At 37.4% G+C, this 16,544-nt stretch overlaps 1 protein-coding gene across 4 annotated transcripts in view; it reads right to left on the bottom strand.

Annotated features, from left to right (window-relative positions):
* Positions 1 to 9,080: 9,080 nt before the first annotated feature.
* ebf1b (EBF transcription factor 1b) overlaps positions 9,081 to 16,544 on the bottom strand; it is a 120,647-nt gene continuing 113,183 nt past the window's right edge. For 2 of the 4 annotated variants that reach the window (XM_043222038.1, XM_043222039.1), the window contains exons 15-17: positions 14,487 to 14,681; positions 13,263 to 13,331; positions 9,081 to 12,248 (exon numbers count right to left, since the gene is read on the bottom strand). In XM_043222038.1, coding sequence (XP_043077973.1) covers positions 13,264 to 13,331; positions 14,487 to 14,681 — 263 coding nt within the window. In that variant the 3' untranslated portion in view covers positions 9,081 to 12,248; position 13,263. The remainder of the gene's footprint in view (positions 12,249 to 13,262; positions 13,332 to 14,486; positions 14,682 to 16,544) is intronic. The other 2 variants (XM_043222041.1, XM_043222040.1) reach the window with 2 other exon arrangements.

The raw sequence follows: 16,544 nt of genomic DNA, 5'->3' as shown, positions 1-16,544 counted from the left end.
GCTTATTCGAAATACATGCCTATAAATACATTTCTGCAACAACATCATTATGTTTCGAAATATACGTAGAGACATGTATTTTCAATTAGCCTATGTTGGTTCCAAAACTTTCTACTGCCAGTGCATCCACATATAAATTACTCCCATACATAACATACACGCTATTATCTGTAGCAGATCTATACAGGTGGAGCTGGGGAAGGTGAAGTGTTTTTGAAGCACGTTACTGCTGCTGAGCAGCAAGAATGCAAAAGAAACCAATCTGTGCATTGTGAATAATGATGAGATTATATCCGATTGAGTTAGAAACTATAAGCCTGCTACATCTACTTAATGATTTCAACTGGACACTGCATTGAAATTTGTAGGCTTAGAAAAGTTGATTTATTTCACTAACTCCATTCAAAAAGCGAAGCTTGTGTATTATATTAATTCATTACACACAAACTGATATATTTCAAATGTTTATTTCTTTTCATTTTTATTATTATAACTGACAACTAATGAAAACCCCAAATTCAGTATCTCAGAAAATATGAATATTGTGAAAAGGTTGAATATTGAAGCTGCAAGGGCCTTTAAATGGTCTCTTAGTCTAGTTGTGTAGGCTACACAATCATGGGGAAGACTTCTGACTTGATAGTTGACAGTTGTCCAAAAGGCGACCGTTGACACCTTGCACAAGGAGGACAAGACACAAAAGGTCTTTGCAAAAGAGGCTTGCTGTTCACAGAGCTTTGTGTCCAAGCACATTAATAGAAAGGTGAAGGGAAGGAAAAGATGTGGTAGAAAAACCGCACCCTGGAGAAGATTGTGAAACAAAACCCATTCAAAAATGTGCGGGGATTCATAAAGAGTGGACTGCAGCTGGAGTTGCTTTAATAACCACTAAGCACAGACGCATGCAAGACATGGGTTTCAGCTGTCGCGTTCCTGCTGTGTCAAGCCACTCTTGAACAACAGACAGCGTCAGAAGCGTCTCGCCTGGGCTAAAGACAAAAAGAACTGGACTGCTGCTGAGTTGTCCAAAGTTATGTTCTCTGATGAAAGTAAATTTTGCATTTCCTTTGGAAATCAAAGTCCCAGAGTCTTTGAAGAGAGGAGAGGTGTAGAATCCACGTTGCTTGAGGTCCAGTGTAAAGTTTCCACAGTCAGTGATGGTTTGGGTGCCATGTCATCTGCTGGTGTTGGTCCACTGTGTTTTCTGAGGTCCATAGTCAACGCAACCGTATACCAGGACGTTTTAGAGCACTTCATGCCTCTTGCTGCTGGCCAACTTTATGGAGATGCAGATTTCATTTTCCAACAGGACCTGGCACCCGCACACAGTGCCAAAGCTACCAGTACCTGGTTTAAGGACCATGGTATTCCTGTTCTTAATTGGACAGCAAACTCGCTTGAGCTTAATCCCATAGAAAATCTATAGGGTATTGAGAAGAGGAAGATGCGATATGCCAGACCCAACAATGCAGGAGAGCTGAAGGCCACTATCAGAGCAACCTGGGCTCTCATAACACCTGAGCAGTGCTACAGACTGATTGACTCCATGCCACGCCGCAGTAATTCAGGCAAAAGGAGCCCCAACTAAGTATTGAGTGCTGTACATGCTCATACTTTTCAGTTGGCCAAAATTTCTAAAAATCCTTTCTTTGTATTGGTCTTAAGTAATATTGTTATTTTCTGAGGTACTGATTTTGGGATTTTCATTAGTTGTCAGTTATATTCATCAAAACTAAAAGAAATAAACATATCGCTCTGTGTGTAATGAATGAATATAAAACACAAGTCTCACTTTTTGTATGGAATTAGTGAAATAAATCAACGTTTTAATGATATTCTAATTATATGACCAGCACCTGTATAAGTTGCAACATGAAGTGCATGAACATGGCTGTAATGCAAGCTAGGCTAGTCCTTAATCATTAAAAGACTTCAGATGCGAAGTTCTCTAATAAAATTCAGTTGCTAAGCTAATATCTAGAAGATGCTACTGCACACACACTGTAGGTGTAGGCCTGAGTTCAAACGGAGGATAACACTTTGTCAAAGTCACAGAGTCCTCTAACCTATCATATATCATATTCACTTCTTCTGTAACTGCGCACAAACAAAGTGTTTTCAACAAGCTATTCAAAGCGTCTAATGACAAAAACATACTTTACACAAGCATGTGGCCGAAAACATCTGCTAAATTTCTAACCTTCACCAGCATTTGTCATGTGAGACTTGTCAGATGACCAGTGCGGGTTTCTAACAGCAAAACCAAGACAAATTTTCCAAAGCAAATTTGGGGTCATGTCTTTTTTATGGTTTTTGGTCAGATAGACAGACCTGATTACAGATAAAGCAATTGCATCCAGGACTCCAGCCAGCAGTCACTTCTAATCATTAAGAGGAGTTGTTGCGCTTGTAACTATTTTTAAAAGTGTACTGAAAACTTGCATTTTTCAATTTTGTGCCCAGGAGTTGATGCTTCTGTTATATTTTAACATTAACTTACATTACATATTTTTTTTTATTCTGATGCCAATGTATTTTACATTCCTTCAATAGATTTTATGGTTACACTTTATTTTAAGGTGTCATTGTTGACTGTAATTATGCAATAAATTACTTGGCAACAATATTAGTTAAAGTTTGCGTATCTGTAAAGACATTGTGTGTTGTGAGTCACACTACAGAAAAAAATTGAATGCTAAAAAATGCTAAAAAAATTTGAAGTAAGTAAAAGAAGGTATCAAAAGGTTCTATTTGCTCTTAAACACTGGGGGCGTGTCCGCTCGTGGCGCTGAAACCACGCCCACTCATGGCAAAGCTGAGAGTAATTACTATTAAATATATAATAATTATTAATTATTTCTGTTTTATTTTCTCAAAAAAAATTATTATCTTAAACATTTTTTGTTTATTGTGTGAAAATTAAATGACAACTGTGACATAATTTGCAACTTTTTTTTACACTTTGAATGAATGAATGAATGAATGATAAAAAAGACTTAGTCTCAATGTCAGATTTGTGCACCCCTCTTTGTGCCAGATGTTACTGGACTAAAGCTGGGGGGCTGCCAAAAGAATGCTGAATGACTATGGAAGAGGGCCTCGCATGTGTTTTAAGTGTTTTCATTATGATGAATGGCTCATGAAATTTCTATGCTGATCCCAGACCCCTCTCAGAGAGAGAGAGAGCGAGAGAGAGAGAGAGTGTGAGTGAGTGACACATGATAAATTGCAAGAACCACCTTGCTTTCTTAAAGGAATAGTTCACCTAAAATTGAAAATTACGCCATATTTTACTCACCCCGAAACCATCCTTTCACAATGGATGTCTGATTTACAGAGCTTCAAAATAATTGCAGGATCATTTTTAAAAAAAAAACTCGTCTGAAAGAAGAAAGTCATATACACCTAGGATGACTTGTATGTATAACGACTCCAAAAAGTCCGCATGACTGGTCTGCGCTGATTGGCCCGATTGCTATTTTTATTTAATCTTGCCTGTAATGCCTAATAACAGCGTGCATGAGACCAGTGCTGTTTTGTTTGCAGTGTTACCGGGGAAACCACTATTTTTAGTGCTCCAAAGGTGGCACCTAGTGGCAAAGAATGAATTTGCATTTTCGTTCAGATCAGCGCTCATTATTGCAATATTGGAATATTGCAAACAAGGTGCTTTTTCCTTTTTTAATTTCAACCTTCATGGAACGGTATGGAAAATAGCAGCTTTGACATTCTGCTAAATATCTCCCTTGTGTGATATAAGTATAAAACAACATTAGAGTGAACAATTAATACCCTATAAAATAACATCCCATTGTTTGTCCGCTGTTTAACTAACAGAATTGCATTAGCCAAAAGTCCGTAATGATTAATATTGCAAATGTAGTTGCAAGTTAAAAACATTATTTAGGAAAGTCAATAAACACAGCACCTCTCCAAACTCAGTTAATGCCAGAAGCTCATATTGAAGACATTATGAATTTGACCTCAGACATTTTTGAAACAGACTCAAATGTATTACTAATATTACGGCAGGAGCCCTTGGACCCTAAGCATCTGCACAGCTATAAATGCTCAGGGAATTCTGTTGGTCAACTGCGTGTATTGTCTATACAAGATAACATGAACGTTACAAAGTTAAAAAAAGAACGGAGTGAAAGGCCTTACACCTCTATGCCTTTAGAATCATGCTTTGAATCAGCATTATATCTTGCACAACCTCCAGCTTACTCAACTTACCAACATTTACAGGCCAAAAACCCCAGCTCATGTTACTGTTGGCTTGTGCTCACTGAGAGTTTCCAAATATTGTGAAAGTGTGGTATTTTGCCTCTAGGAGAGCTATGCTGGCATTCTTTGTACTGGCGGACGGTCAGCGTTGGGCAACCATAGTCTTTGACCCACTGGAGAGAAAGGACACGGAACAGATTTATAGATGAGAGGTGAGGACTGGGAAAATCATGGAATCGTTAGAACACAAAACAGGACACAGCTCAAATTCCCAAAAGAATTCAAGAGCGGGATCGCGGTGGGGAAATTGATTGGCCATATCAGCAGCTATCAATAGTCTGTACGCGTTGTTTCAAATGAGAAACCAGAACAATGTACAAGTTAAGATAAGATTTGAACGCCAGTTTATATTGATGACTCGAGTTGCTCAAGTTAATATTTGCGTACCGGAATGCTTGGATGTAATGTAACGTTACATCAGCCTTCTGTCTGTGCTATCTTGACTCTCTCGCTTTCATAACTTTTGCTTTAACGAACAACACAGCTGACCATTGGCTTGGTGTGTCCCGGCCTTATCAGGACACCCAGTTAGTGTAAAATGGCCTGTACCTACAGTACCATCACTTCAAAAGGACAAAAGAATACGGAGAGCCAATAGATTTATTATTCTCTACTATATAGGGGTCCCCAGGCTCTTAATGCAGGTTTTATAATGGCTCTAAAGTCTCAGGCAGGCCCGTGTGACCCATAGGACGTGCCTTGTCAAATATTTAAGGGGCTTAAGGTGACATCATAGATCGTAATTATCTCAATTATTTAGTGTGCTGGGGCCGCTTGCCCCGATGACATCACCAAGGCCAATCTTTGTGCTGATTAATTGTAAAATATTGATAATAGCGCCATAGATGAGCATCGTCTTACAGGAGGAATAAACAGGATGATCTAAAATTACACGAATAGAAAGCGTTGACAGACATATGAACATCTGCAAAATGTGTCTTTGGAGAAGCTTGATTTATACCTTCGCCCTTTCTTCCTCCATGACTAAACATTTGATGTGCAAGCTCAGAGCTCTCGCATAGTGTGTGTCCAGCAGAAATAAGACTTTTATAAATGCCTGTTTCACTGCAGAGTCAGTCAGTTCAGCGCAGTTCAAAGACTGAAACTTCCAGTTGAGACATTCTGGTAACAGAAGGTACTTGTGTCAGCTCAAACACGGATTGCTGAATATCTGCACGCATATATGCACACATATATTGTTTTTTTATTGAACAATGAAATATATAATTTTATATAATGTTGTTTATGTATCATGTTGAGGAAAGTTAAAGTTTTTGTTAGTTTTTTTATTTTACAGTGTCTTTGTTACATAGTCCAGTATTAAATAATTATGGGTAACACTTTATTTTAAGGTGTCATAAAACAGAGGTACTTAGATACCTAGCAGTAGTTGTTTAGGTACTTACTTAGTAGTAGTTGTTGTAGGAAACAAAATGTTATGGAACAGCCTGTACTTATAGTTTGTAATTATGTTGATACAATATGTAACATACCGGGTCTGTTACACAGCTACTTACACTTAAGTACAACCTTGATACACAAGTAGCCTATGGCTGTGTAATATTCTGTAATTTTAATGTAATTAGAGAGGTATTAAGCAGCGTACTGGTGGGTTAAATCAAACTAAGGAGCAGCTAGATAAGGTGTACAGTATAGATGCACATGAAGTACACTTAAGTACAATCTTATTTTAAGTAGCTTATGCATGTGTACTTACATTTATAATTTCGTTGCAGTCTGCAACACACGAGACGATCTTTTGGTTAAGTAATTAGCTGTGAAACAGACCCGGTAGCTGCCTGTTACATCTACTTATTCACAAACTGCAAGTATGGGCTGTTCCGTAACTTAGTAACCCGGTGACATTTTGTTTTAAGTACATACAATGGCTACTACTAAGTGCTTACTAGATATTTACTCTGCATTATGGAGACCTTAAAATAAGAGTTAATTATACATAATGACATGCAACTGATCCTAAACCAAACTGTAGTCCTAATCTAATACATATATGCTATGTAAGTATATGTAAGCAGTATTACCTGATCATGCTGGAACTCACAGTACCCTGGGAAGACCGAACTGAAGAAGCTGATGAGAGGAAACATGCCAAGTACCAGGAACCAGTGGAGCAGTGCAGGGGGAAAGGCTGGAGTACCTTCTACGAGCCTATAGAAGTGGGCTTCAGGGGGATCTGTGGGACGATCGCTCAGCAAAGTCTTCGGCCGGCTTGGAGTCAAGGCGGCTGCCAAGAAGAAAGTCATCCAGTGAAGCCGCAGACAGAGCCGGGTAGCTACTGGCGGGTAGCTTCTGGAGTGCAAGTCAGGATCTGATGACCCCCGGCTGGGTCGCCTGGGTGAGGGGGTCTGATGTCGTGAGACCCGAAACACCCGTTGACCCCAGGATACATCACTGATGATGCGCACCAGTGCATCCAGCAGATGTGTCGATATAGTATAGTCACTGGGTATGCTTAAGTGTATAATCACACTGTAACAAGTACAACATAAAAGTGCAACTGGTTTATTTACTGTCATAAATAGTTACAAATAATTATTTTCATCATGACCATAGCTTTATTAAATTCTGAAAAAAAAAAAAAATGCGTTGTAATACAAACAATCAAGGGGATCGTATGAATATGTATTTATTTAAATTTTATTTATGTAAATTTATGAAAAACCAACAGAAACATTCTAGAGTATTTGCAACAATATGTTTTTATTGTGCATTTATAGTGACCCAAGTTCACACGTCACCTGACCTTATATATGTATATTTATACGGTGCATGTGTATGTAATAAGAATTGAAATAAAAAAAATTATAATTTAATAAAATATATAAATGCTAAGTAATTTAGTTCAATGTTTATCATCAGAATAAATTAGATTTTTTTTTCCATATCAGTCCAGACGTTTTTCTTTTTTTCTTTTCTTTTTCTTGGAAAGACTGTTGAAGCCCATGCTAACCTCGACATGCAGAGTAAAACTGACCCAGAATCAGCTGTCTCCTCCCACTCATTAACCCTACGAACATCCCAAACCGTGCACGGTTCTACGATGATTTTAACAACCCCGTTGTCAGTCAGGATAAATAGCTCTCCATCCCTGATTGTTAAATTATGTCCTCTATTATTCATCAATCTGTTCAGTGGCTGCATTAGGGGAGCGGGTAGGTATGACAGACAGACAGAGGGGGAGACGCGCACAGGGGTTAAACGCAGGAGGGAAGAGGCAAGACACACTCACACTGATCCATTAGCTAATGGAAGCCTAAAGCACTGTCACTTAACCCCCTGTGTTCCCATCATTGTCACACACACCTCCCAGCTCTGTGTGTGTGTGTGTGTGTTTGTGTGTGTGAACATGTGTGCACACAGTGCACTTGAAGGTAATAATAAGAAGATCAAGTGTAGTATTCATGTGTGAGTGCATGAAAATTATTGTGTATCTCTTCAAAAATATGCACACAACACTGGAGCTAAAATGCAGCGAGGAAGATGTAATCCTGAACCAACATTAAGTTACTTAAAATTACATTACTGTTATTAAATTACATTACTGTTATTTATATGTGTGTGTGTGTGTGTGTGTGTGTGTGTAAATATATTTATATAAATAATCATTCCGCAAAAGAAAAAAAAAATCTGACAGTGAATCAGTTGCTGATTCAGTTACTGTAATGTTGATTCAATCTAAAATTACATTACCGTATTGCTTTGCATTTCGTTTATTCCGACATGGCAGTTTGACTGACCAATTATAATGCAGAATCCTCCTTTTTTAAACAAATAAACCAGGCAGGAGAGTAAGTCGGTGCACTTGAACTTGAAAATGGTATGCATTGAAATCTCCTCGTTTAGGTAGATAGCAAATCTGATTCAACGCTTGTTTTTCGTACGGGATTACTGGAACAGAATGAACGAAACACAGTTGAAAAAAATTTACTTGTGTGACATGAGCTGCTGGGATCCACAAATCAGAGAGGTTCCCAAATCTCAGCTGATTTTTTGATTGGTTAACGTAAAAATGAATCTGTAGCAACTACTCTTGGAAACATGGCGGTCTTACTGACTTTTTACGTGAGCACTGCTTGGAAAATGTAGAACTACGGTTGAGTTAATTTCTTTTACGGGACAAAGTGGTGGACACATACATTACCACGGAATTTAAAATGTCCCAGACAATCGGCTCAAGTACAAAGAAAAGCCTCTGCGAGATAATTGGCAGAAAATGTAAAACCGACACAGCCGTTGAGTTCAACCTTCTGTACCGAGGTCAGTGGACAGACATTTTTCTCTCCAGTCAAATCAGTTCATTTTACATGAGCGAGCGTATCCGCTGATGACTGTAAATGTAAATGATGAATCAATTAAGTGCCAAATGCATTTTAATTAAAGAAAGACCAGAGTTATCATTAATATGTTAAAGCGGCATATTCTCTGTGCCAGAAGCATGTAATATATTAATGAACTAGAGTCATTAAAATGGGTCCATATTACTAATAAGGTGCACTTAATTTCTGATGTGAATGTAAATTGATGTGAATATAACTCTTATTGCAGATGACAGGCTTGTGTGTGAACCCCCACTATAACCTTGCATAATTTCTTGATACTTATATGATTCATTACTTTATTAAAATGTCGTAAATGATGCACATTTTAATTTCCCACATCAACTACAATTCAAACAGCACCCTCCTGTAAGCTTAGATTTATTCTTCACATTTGACGATCAATTAAAAAATTTTATTTATTTTTTTTTTACAACAAAAACACACAAAAATGAGTCACAGACAAGAGGAAACTTTAATTAAATATTGTGAAAGTCAAAAAGTTATTTTACAGTTCAAAGGTAATTTAAAAAATGATCATCTTTACAGTAGTTTCTTTTTATATTTTTCACCAGTAACAACTGCCCACTGAAAGTCCAGTCTACAACAAGTATGCAATTAACAGGACAAATAATAGCAGATGACTTGTCGATTTAGATGCATATTAATCAATAAATCAAGCAGCCATCAAATAATAATGCGGATTTAAACAATGTTTTCCATTATTCATGATAGCCACGAAAGAAATGAGCCACATGAAGTGACTTGGATGTAAAAAAAAAACACAAAGTTTTGTGATGTGACGCACAGGAACAAAAAAAAAAGGACGAAACTCTTTAAGACGTGACAGTGGAGAGGAGCGCCATGGAATGAAATGAATGAGCGAATAACTGTATAGACTCTTGTGCTGTTACTCCATAGTTTAACTTGTTAATTTATATTTTTATCTAACCAAACTATCTAAATAATTTTTTTAAAAATAAATAAATAACGTAAAAAAGAGAAATCTGCATTAAGACATTTGATTGTTGGTAAAAAAAAAAAAAAATTGACAAGGGAAACAAAGGAAAAAAAATTAAAAAAAGCTGTTCTGGAGAGAAAATATTCATATTACTGTATATTTGCCGAGCATGAAAACAATAACTATCCTTTTCTCTGCAAGTTCCAGAAAAGCAAAACGAAAAGATTATATTGTTTACACGTTGAATATACTCTCAAACTTCATTGCAGTAAAATACTAACTATTTAACAAATCTTGCCATCTGACAGAAAACATGTAACAAAATGGTATAACACATTTTCATAGGATAGAAATCCAATCCGCTCTGTGCGAATGACCCAAAAAAAAAAAAAAAAAAAAAAAAAAAAGAAGGGAAAAAGTTGTTCTTCGACGTACAAAAAATGACTATACAAATAAAATTCCAAAAATCACATTTACGGACGCAACTTGGCAGACGACGAAATAAAAACAGATCATCGCCGAACGACGAGCGAAACAGTTTGAAGCATGTACAATTTCGAGCGATACATACATACGATATTCATACGGATATCCTACACATATCCCTTCGTGATCGTCGAAACCTCAGAGCTAAAGTCAATGAGATCTGCTAAGCTGTCGTAAACATTATATCAGTGACACTAGGTTGTATAAAGCTGCCTTATGACTCCATTCTGATGTATAAATATATTTAAAACAATGACTTTGGCAAAATAAAAGAGAATTATAAAATCGAACATATTTATCAGTCTGTACAAAGCATACGCGCTAGAATCCGATGCGATGGCTTCATCTAGATCTCGGATCATTCGTGAGAAGGGTACGGAGATTTCACAGTGCTCACTATGCCATAACCAATACATCCAAACCCCTCGTCTCCTAAAACATACACCGATCGACAAACGTAGTTCTCAACCGGTGGGGACGGGGGCCTAAAAATGGGCAGTAAAAACAATGGCAAATCAAAAAAATGAATTGCAATGATGTGCATAGTGATTTGAAAGCATTTCAGTGTCGGTTTCAATAACATTACGTTACGTTTGCGCGATCGTTTCACGGAAAACCCGAAGGTAAAACCGGTCGAGAACCACCGAACTGCAAGAAAAACGAAACGGCTTCGATACTTTATCTTCCTCGGTCCGACCATCACCTGCTGGAGGAAGTCCACCGCGAGCTAAAGCGTAAAAAAAGGTATCACAGTTTTTGCCTACAACGCAAATAAAAGGAAGAAGTCATTAAATAATAATTAGCAATTTTGACACTGCGAATCATTCATCGAGAGTAGTTATAAAAAAGAAGGCAGCGATTGATTTTTGGGCTTTTTGATGGCCTTGTCTCTGCGTGTAATGAGCGCTTGACACTTTTGAGTTACTATGGGTAGTGTTTGGTCTATACATTTTGGCATTACATAATGATACAACTGGGTAGAGATGAGCACGGAATGTGATATGTTGCCTTCAAGTCATGTCGGATTTACCAACGCAATATCCGTCATCTTCATAGTCAATTGTGGAAATTTTGTGTACTTTTTAAGGTACTTTTTATGTACGTTTATAAACTACTATCAGCATCAGGCGCCCTTAAACTGACAGTACACCCAAAAATGAAAATTCAATCATTCACACCTTTAAAGAAAGTTGGTAACTAAACAGGTTTGTAACAACATGAATGAATTTTTGCGGAAGAACTATCCCTTCAATTTTGCCACATCGGTGCTAAGAAGCTTACCATTAAGTTTTAAAAGAGAGCAATATGAAATCGCCAGACATGCCCGTTTTTTTCCCCCCAACCAAAGTCTCTTAAAAAGGTTTTTCGATTCTAAACATCCCAGAAAGACTTGAAGGCAGCATAATGTCACAAAATGAAATATGAATGCGAGAATCAAGACAGTGACGAAACGTGATTCGCGAAGGAGCAGAAGTTGGTTTTTAACCACGGCAAAAAAAGGCATACATTTTTCACAGCTGCAGTTTACGTTGCTGGCATTTTGTAGACCGATCGACTTCAGTTTTTCAAATTTAAATGCAGTTTCACAAATTCAGTGGGACATTACTGCTCAAAAAAAAAAAGAAAAAAAGAAAGAAAATCACCTGCATTCCTTCATCTAAAGTCATAAATAGAAACCACTGCAATATTGTGTTAGGTATCATTTCATAAAAGGGTGGTACACACAGAAACACACAAATATGATGGCAAATCAATAACTACGTTTTTAAAATAAATAGACCTCTCATGTTATAGTGTAGACGGGGCGGGCGAGCATCATCTGTGCTGTCGCCCCTTATCTTAAAAAGTGTCTAGAAGGTGAGTACAAATTTCAACATCAAAACAGGGAGGTACAACAGTTCAGTTCGATATTTTTCTCGTATCGTTCTTCCTCTATATCTTTTTGTTTCAAAGCAGATTGTGTTTAAAAAGGGCCTGAGTTTGTAGTTTTTCATCATCAGAACAGGACCAGGAGGTCGGTCCAGCGCCGGAGTATTCTGCACACGCTCAGTGAGACCAGTGGCATGAAAGAGCGTGTTTCGTCTTTCCGTCTGCACACACACACACACACACGCACGCGCGCGCACACACACACAAGCACGCACCCTACATCGGAGGAACGATCATTCCAGGGATAACTGCAATGAAAAAAAGACACAGCGTTAGTTTACTTTACTCATAAAAATGAAGTGTGAGAGAATGAAACTAAGGTCTAAGAGATTGAGTTGTAGAGCAATGAAAGCACCAGCTACCAGCTAAAAAACAGACACTCAAGCGCTCGATTAAACATCTAATTGTTTGCAAACCATTTCTGGGCTTGTAATGCTCGTCCTGGTGCACGCCGCTAAAAATAATGAATTCAAGAAAATATCACATCATTCACGTCGGAGACTTCGCTCTGTTAAGTTAGGCCAACGTCAACTTTTTATTATTTTTTTTTTTCACACGCACGCGAGGAAAACGCTTAGCGCTGCAGATCCGACTCAACGTGAGTTTAGCAACTGCTGACAAACAAGAAAAGAAGAGAGGTGAACTCTTTCGGGTTCTCTAGGAACCCGCTGGGGGTGAAACACAACCTTGAAAGCACGCAAACATAAAACTCACACGCTGTAACGTCACTTTCAATGTAATATGTTCTGCAGGCATATAGCGTGATGTGCTAAAACCCGAAAACTGCATGGTTAAACTTTATTCAGTCCACTTTAGAAGTTTTACTAACTAACTTACATGTCAACTCATTCTCAACTATTTCTACTTACTCTCAAAATAGACTGTTATGGTAGGTTTACGGTCAGTGGAATAAGTTTCTCAAAGCGTTAGAAGATACTAAGCAGACGATCTACTTATACTTCAATGACTGCTAGCTGACATGTAGTTGCTTCCTGTTAGCAGACTATCGAAATAAAGTGTTACCAACTGCAGCGTTATTATATGGGAAGCATGCATGGGGTATTTAAAGGTGAAGTGTTTAAGTTTGCTAAAATAATGACAGGTTGGATTGTAAGTATTTAAACATCAGACTATACGCACTTCACCTTAAACAATAAGCATTTTTTTTATTATGCTAGAGCACTGTTATTTGTTGGTTTATGGATGGACAGATATAGAAACAGTGGGATGAATGTAGGAGGAGTAACGGATGAGTAACATACTTCAGGAGAAGGCCAGGCCCTGGAGCGCGCTGGCTGTGGAGTACTTGTTAGAGTCGACAAAAGACTGATCTGAGGGCAGCAGAGAGAAGAAGAAGGGAACGGGAAAGAAGAGAGAGAGATGTTAATATCAGAACGAATGACGGGTGAGTATATGGTCAAAAGGAAGATTAGATATTCATGCCTCTAGTTTACTATGTCACAGATCCTCAACGGATTTTAGAAGGCTTGCATACTTTGCCATTTAGATGTTTGGGATGAGTGACATTAAAGCGACATTAAAGACGTTTATTCTGTCACACGCGCAAAAACGCTGTTCTTACGAACCTTTCCGAACTGTTTGCAAATGATTATATTAAGAAATGTTTCTGGAGCAATAAATACAATGATTTCCGAAGGATCGTGTGACACTGAAGACCGAAGTAATGCATTTGAAACGCATTTATTTTGTGCTATGTGTACTACAAATACATGTAAAACGGTTAAACTCATTTTGTGCTTAATACACTGTACTTGTGCAGAAGTCCAACTAAAGATATACTGAACTGAAGTGTATTTAATTTTGCTAGTGGTATATTTTACTCTTAAAAATAAAGGAGCTTCGAAAGTTTCTTCACAGCGATGCCACAGAAGAAGCATTTTTGGTTCCACAAAGAACCATTTAGTCCTTAGAACCTTCTCTTTCTTACCTTTTTATCGTCTGAAGAACCTTATTTCACCACAAAGAACCCAAAAAGGTTCTTCTATAGCGTTATGAAGCGCCTTTATTTTTAAGAGCGTTCAGGTACATTTTAAATATCTTTCATTTAAAGACCAATATTATCCAAAGGTCATACAATCCTCATCAATAGTGACACTAAAACATATTTGAGGCTTAATATTAAAAAATGTAAATTGTGCACAAGTAGTACTCCAAATAAAGTTCAGTCTTGAGCGGTATGTCAGTAAATATGTTTATAGATTTGAAATACACATAACTTTTTTAATAGGGTTATGACTATTACAAAAACCTCCAAGGTGCCAATTTGAGCTAAACTGTTAAATTATTGAAATAAATGATGGTTTTTCCTTTTGAAAAGTCGACCCTCTGGAAGCAATTTGCACACTTTTACAGTGCTGTCAGTGAACATCCGGTATTTTCAGTTTTTAAAGTTTGACGATGTCCCTACTGTCATAAAAAAAAATCCCACCCCGGCAGAATTTGAGTGTAGAGGATTTGGCCGTTACCTTGGAGACCGTTCCCATTGGTGCTAGTGCATGTAGGTGGAGGTGAGGACTGGGGCCGAACGACAGGAGCGAACGCGCTCTTCTGTTTCACAGCTGAAACCATGTTTGCCGGAGAGAAGGAGAAGATTCCAGAGGAGCTGCTGCAGTTTGAGGGCAGGCTGGTGGAGGAGGCCATGGTGGGGCTGGACGGGACGACTGCAGGAATGCACAGAGCGGGGTTGAGAAATACAAGCAAGGAAGAAATAAATTAGGAAAGAGTCTTCTGGGAAAGAGTCTGAGATGAATTGCAACTAATCATTTTCGCCCCACAGAAGAGTACGTTTTAACAACTTCCTTAGCCTGGTATATTTAAAACGCATTTATTTCATACTTATCGATACGATTTATAAATTGTAATTGAACTTTATTTGGAGTTATACTTGCACATTTCTTAATATTAAGCTTAAAATGGGTTTAAATGTCACTACTGATGAGGATTGTTTGATTTTTGATTAATAACGGTCTTTAAAAGCAATATATTGCACTAGTTCCACTTCAGCACAATCGAATACAGCTCAATATATATTTAGTTGGGCTTGATGTACTAAAGGGAATGTAGAAATGATTTTTATGTATATATACGAATGTATTTGCAGCATAATTAGCATGTGCTGTTAATTATTTGTGAATAATCACATCCAAAATAAAAGTTTTTGTTCACGTAATATATGTGTGTGTACTTTGCATATTTATATAAATACAAACACGTGCATGTAATGAAGAAAAATATGTAACGTTCTATATAATATCAATTAAATGAATATAAATATATCTGTAAATATTTTCAAAATATATACTGTATGTATGTTTTTTTATTTAAGTATGCATAATAAATATACAAAGCACACACACATATATTGAGCAAACAAAAAACTTTTATTTTGGATTCAATTAAGTGTGATTTATCCATTTGTTAGCACTAAAATAATATGTTTAATTTTTAATATTTGTTGATATCGAATAATTATTGATATGATTTTTTATTAAATATTGAGGTTGTCAAATTAGTTCGGCTGAAACCTTTTAACAAAGGCAGAAACCATTTATCAAGTCTTAACTAATCAATTAGTGAAAACTGGAAGCTTAACGGTGGTCTTTGAGATTGATTGGAAGTGCCTGATGGAGTCAGTGAGCCTTTTATAATACTTGTTAACATTGCTGGATGTTAGCAGTGAAATTGAAGTGTTGCCCCTTCAATTACTTCATTGATTTAATTAACAGCACTTAATGCACTGGCCAAAATGGAATTTAAATTTGATAGAGGCGATAAAACGCTGTTTTTGTGAAGAAGACCGGAGTCATCAGAGGATAGAGCGGGCAGGGTTGCGTTGCAGAATTTCTGATTGCTTTCCTTTCCTTTGCACGGGACGTTAGTGTTAGTGCTCTTCTTGGCTTTTTTCAGATTTAATGTCAGATTGCCCCTCTCCTCCTCCCCCCCTCTGCTCAAGTCATAATTAACCAAACAAACAATTCACTCTTGAAATTTTCCAAATTCTTTTGTCTCTGGATCACTTTTGCGTGTCTGGTTAATTGGAAAGAGCACGCAATTAAGCATTACCTCAATGCATAACAGCTGGAGTGAGGTGGCGCTGTCAGGCGAACAGAAGAGAGAACAGAGAACTTTTAAAGAGCTGTTGAATATAGACTGCAGAGCACTGTGGGAATTCTCACTTGGGAATTCTATCAAACCTAAAGGCCCATACTGTCAAGACTTCCTGCGATGATTGTGCATCGTAAACAGAAGTTTGTTGGAGCATGTGAATTAAACACGTCAACTGTCGAATTTCACCCCGTGATGCAATAGTTCCAAAATACGGTATTTTAAATGGCTTTTGAACGGATTTTATCGCTCATTTATACTTTTATTTTATACATTTATACACGAAAGCGTACGGGAGCAGGTCTGACGTCTTGACATCACATTTTGTCACGTCTTTAAGCGTAAGTCGGATTTAAAAGGTTTTATTCAGGTTAAAAATGTCAATCTGTTCCTGACATTAAGCGATCACATGCAAAAAA

Source organism: Puntigrus tetrazona, chromosome 21 (assembly GCF_018831695.1).
Source record: "Puntigrus tetrazona isolate hp1 chromosome 21, ASM1883169v1, whole genome shotgun sequence".
In the NCBI taxonomy this organism is placed as follows: Eukaryota; Metazoa; Chordata; class Actinopteri; order Cypriniformes; family Cyprinidae; genus Puntigrus; species Puntigrus tetrazona.
Note: the sequence above shows the minus strand (reverse complement) of the source record. Positions and strands in the feature narration are given on the sequence as shown.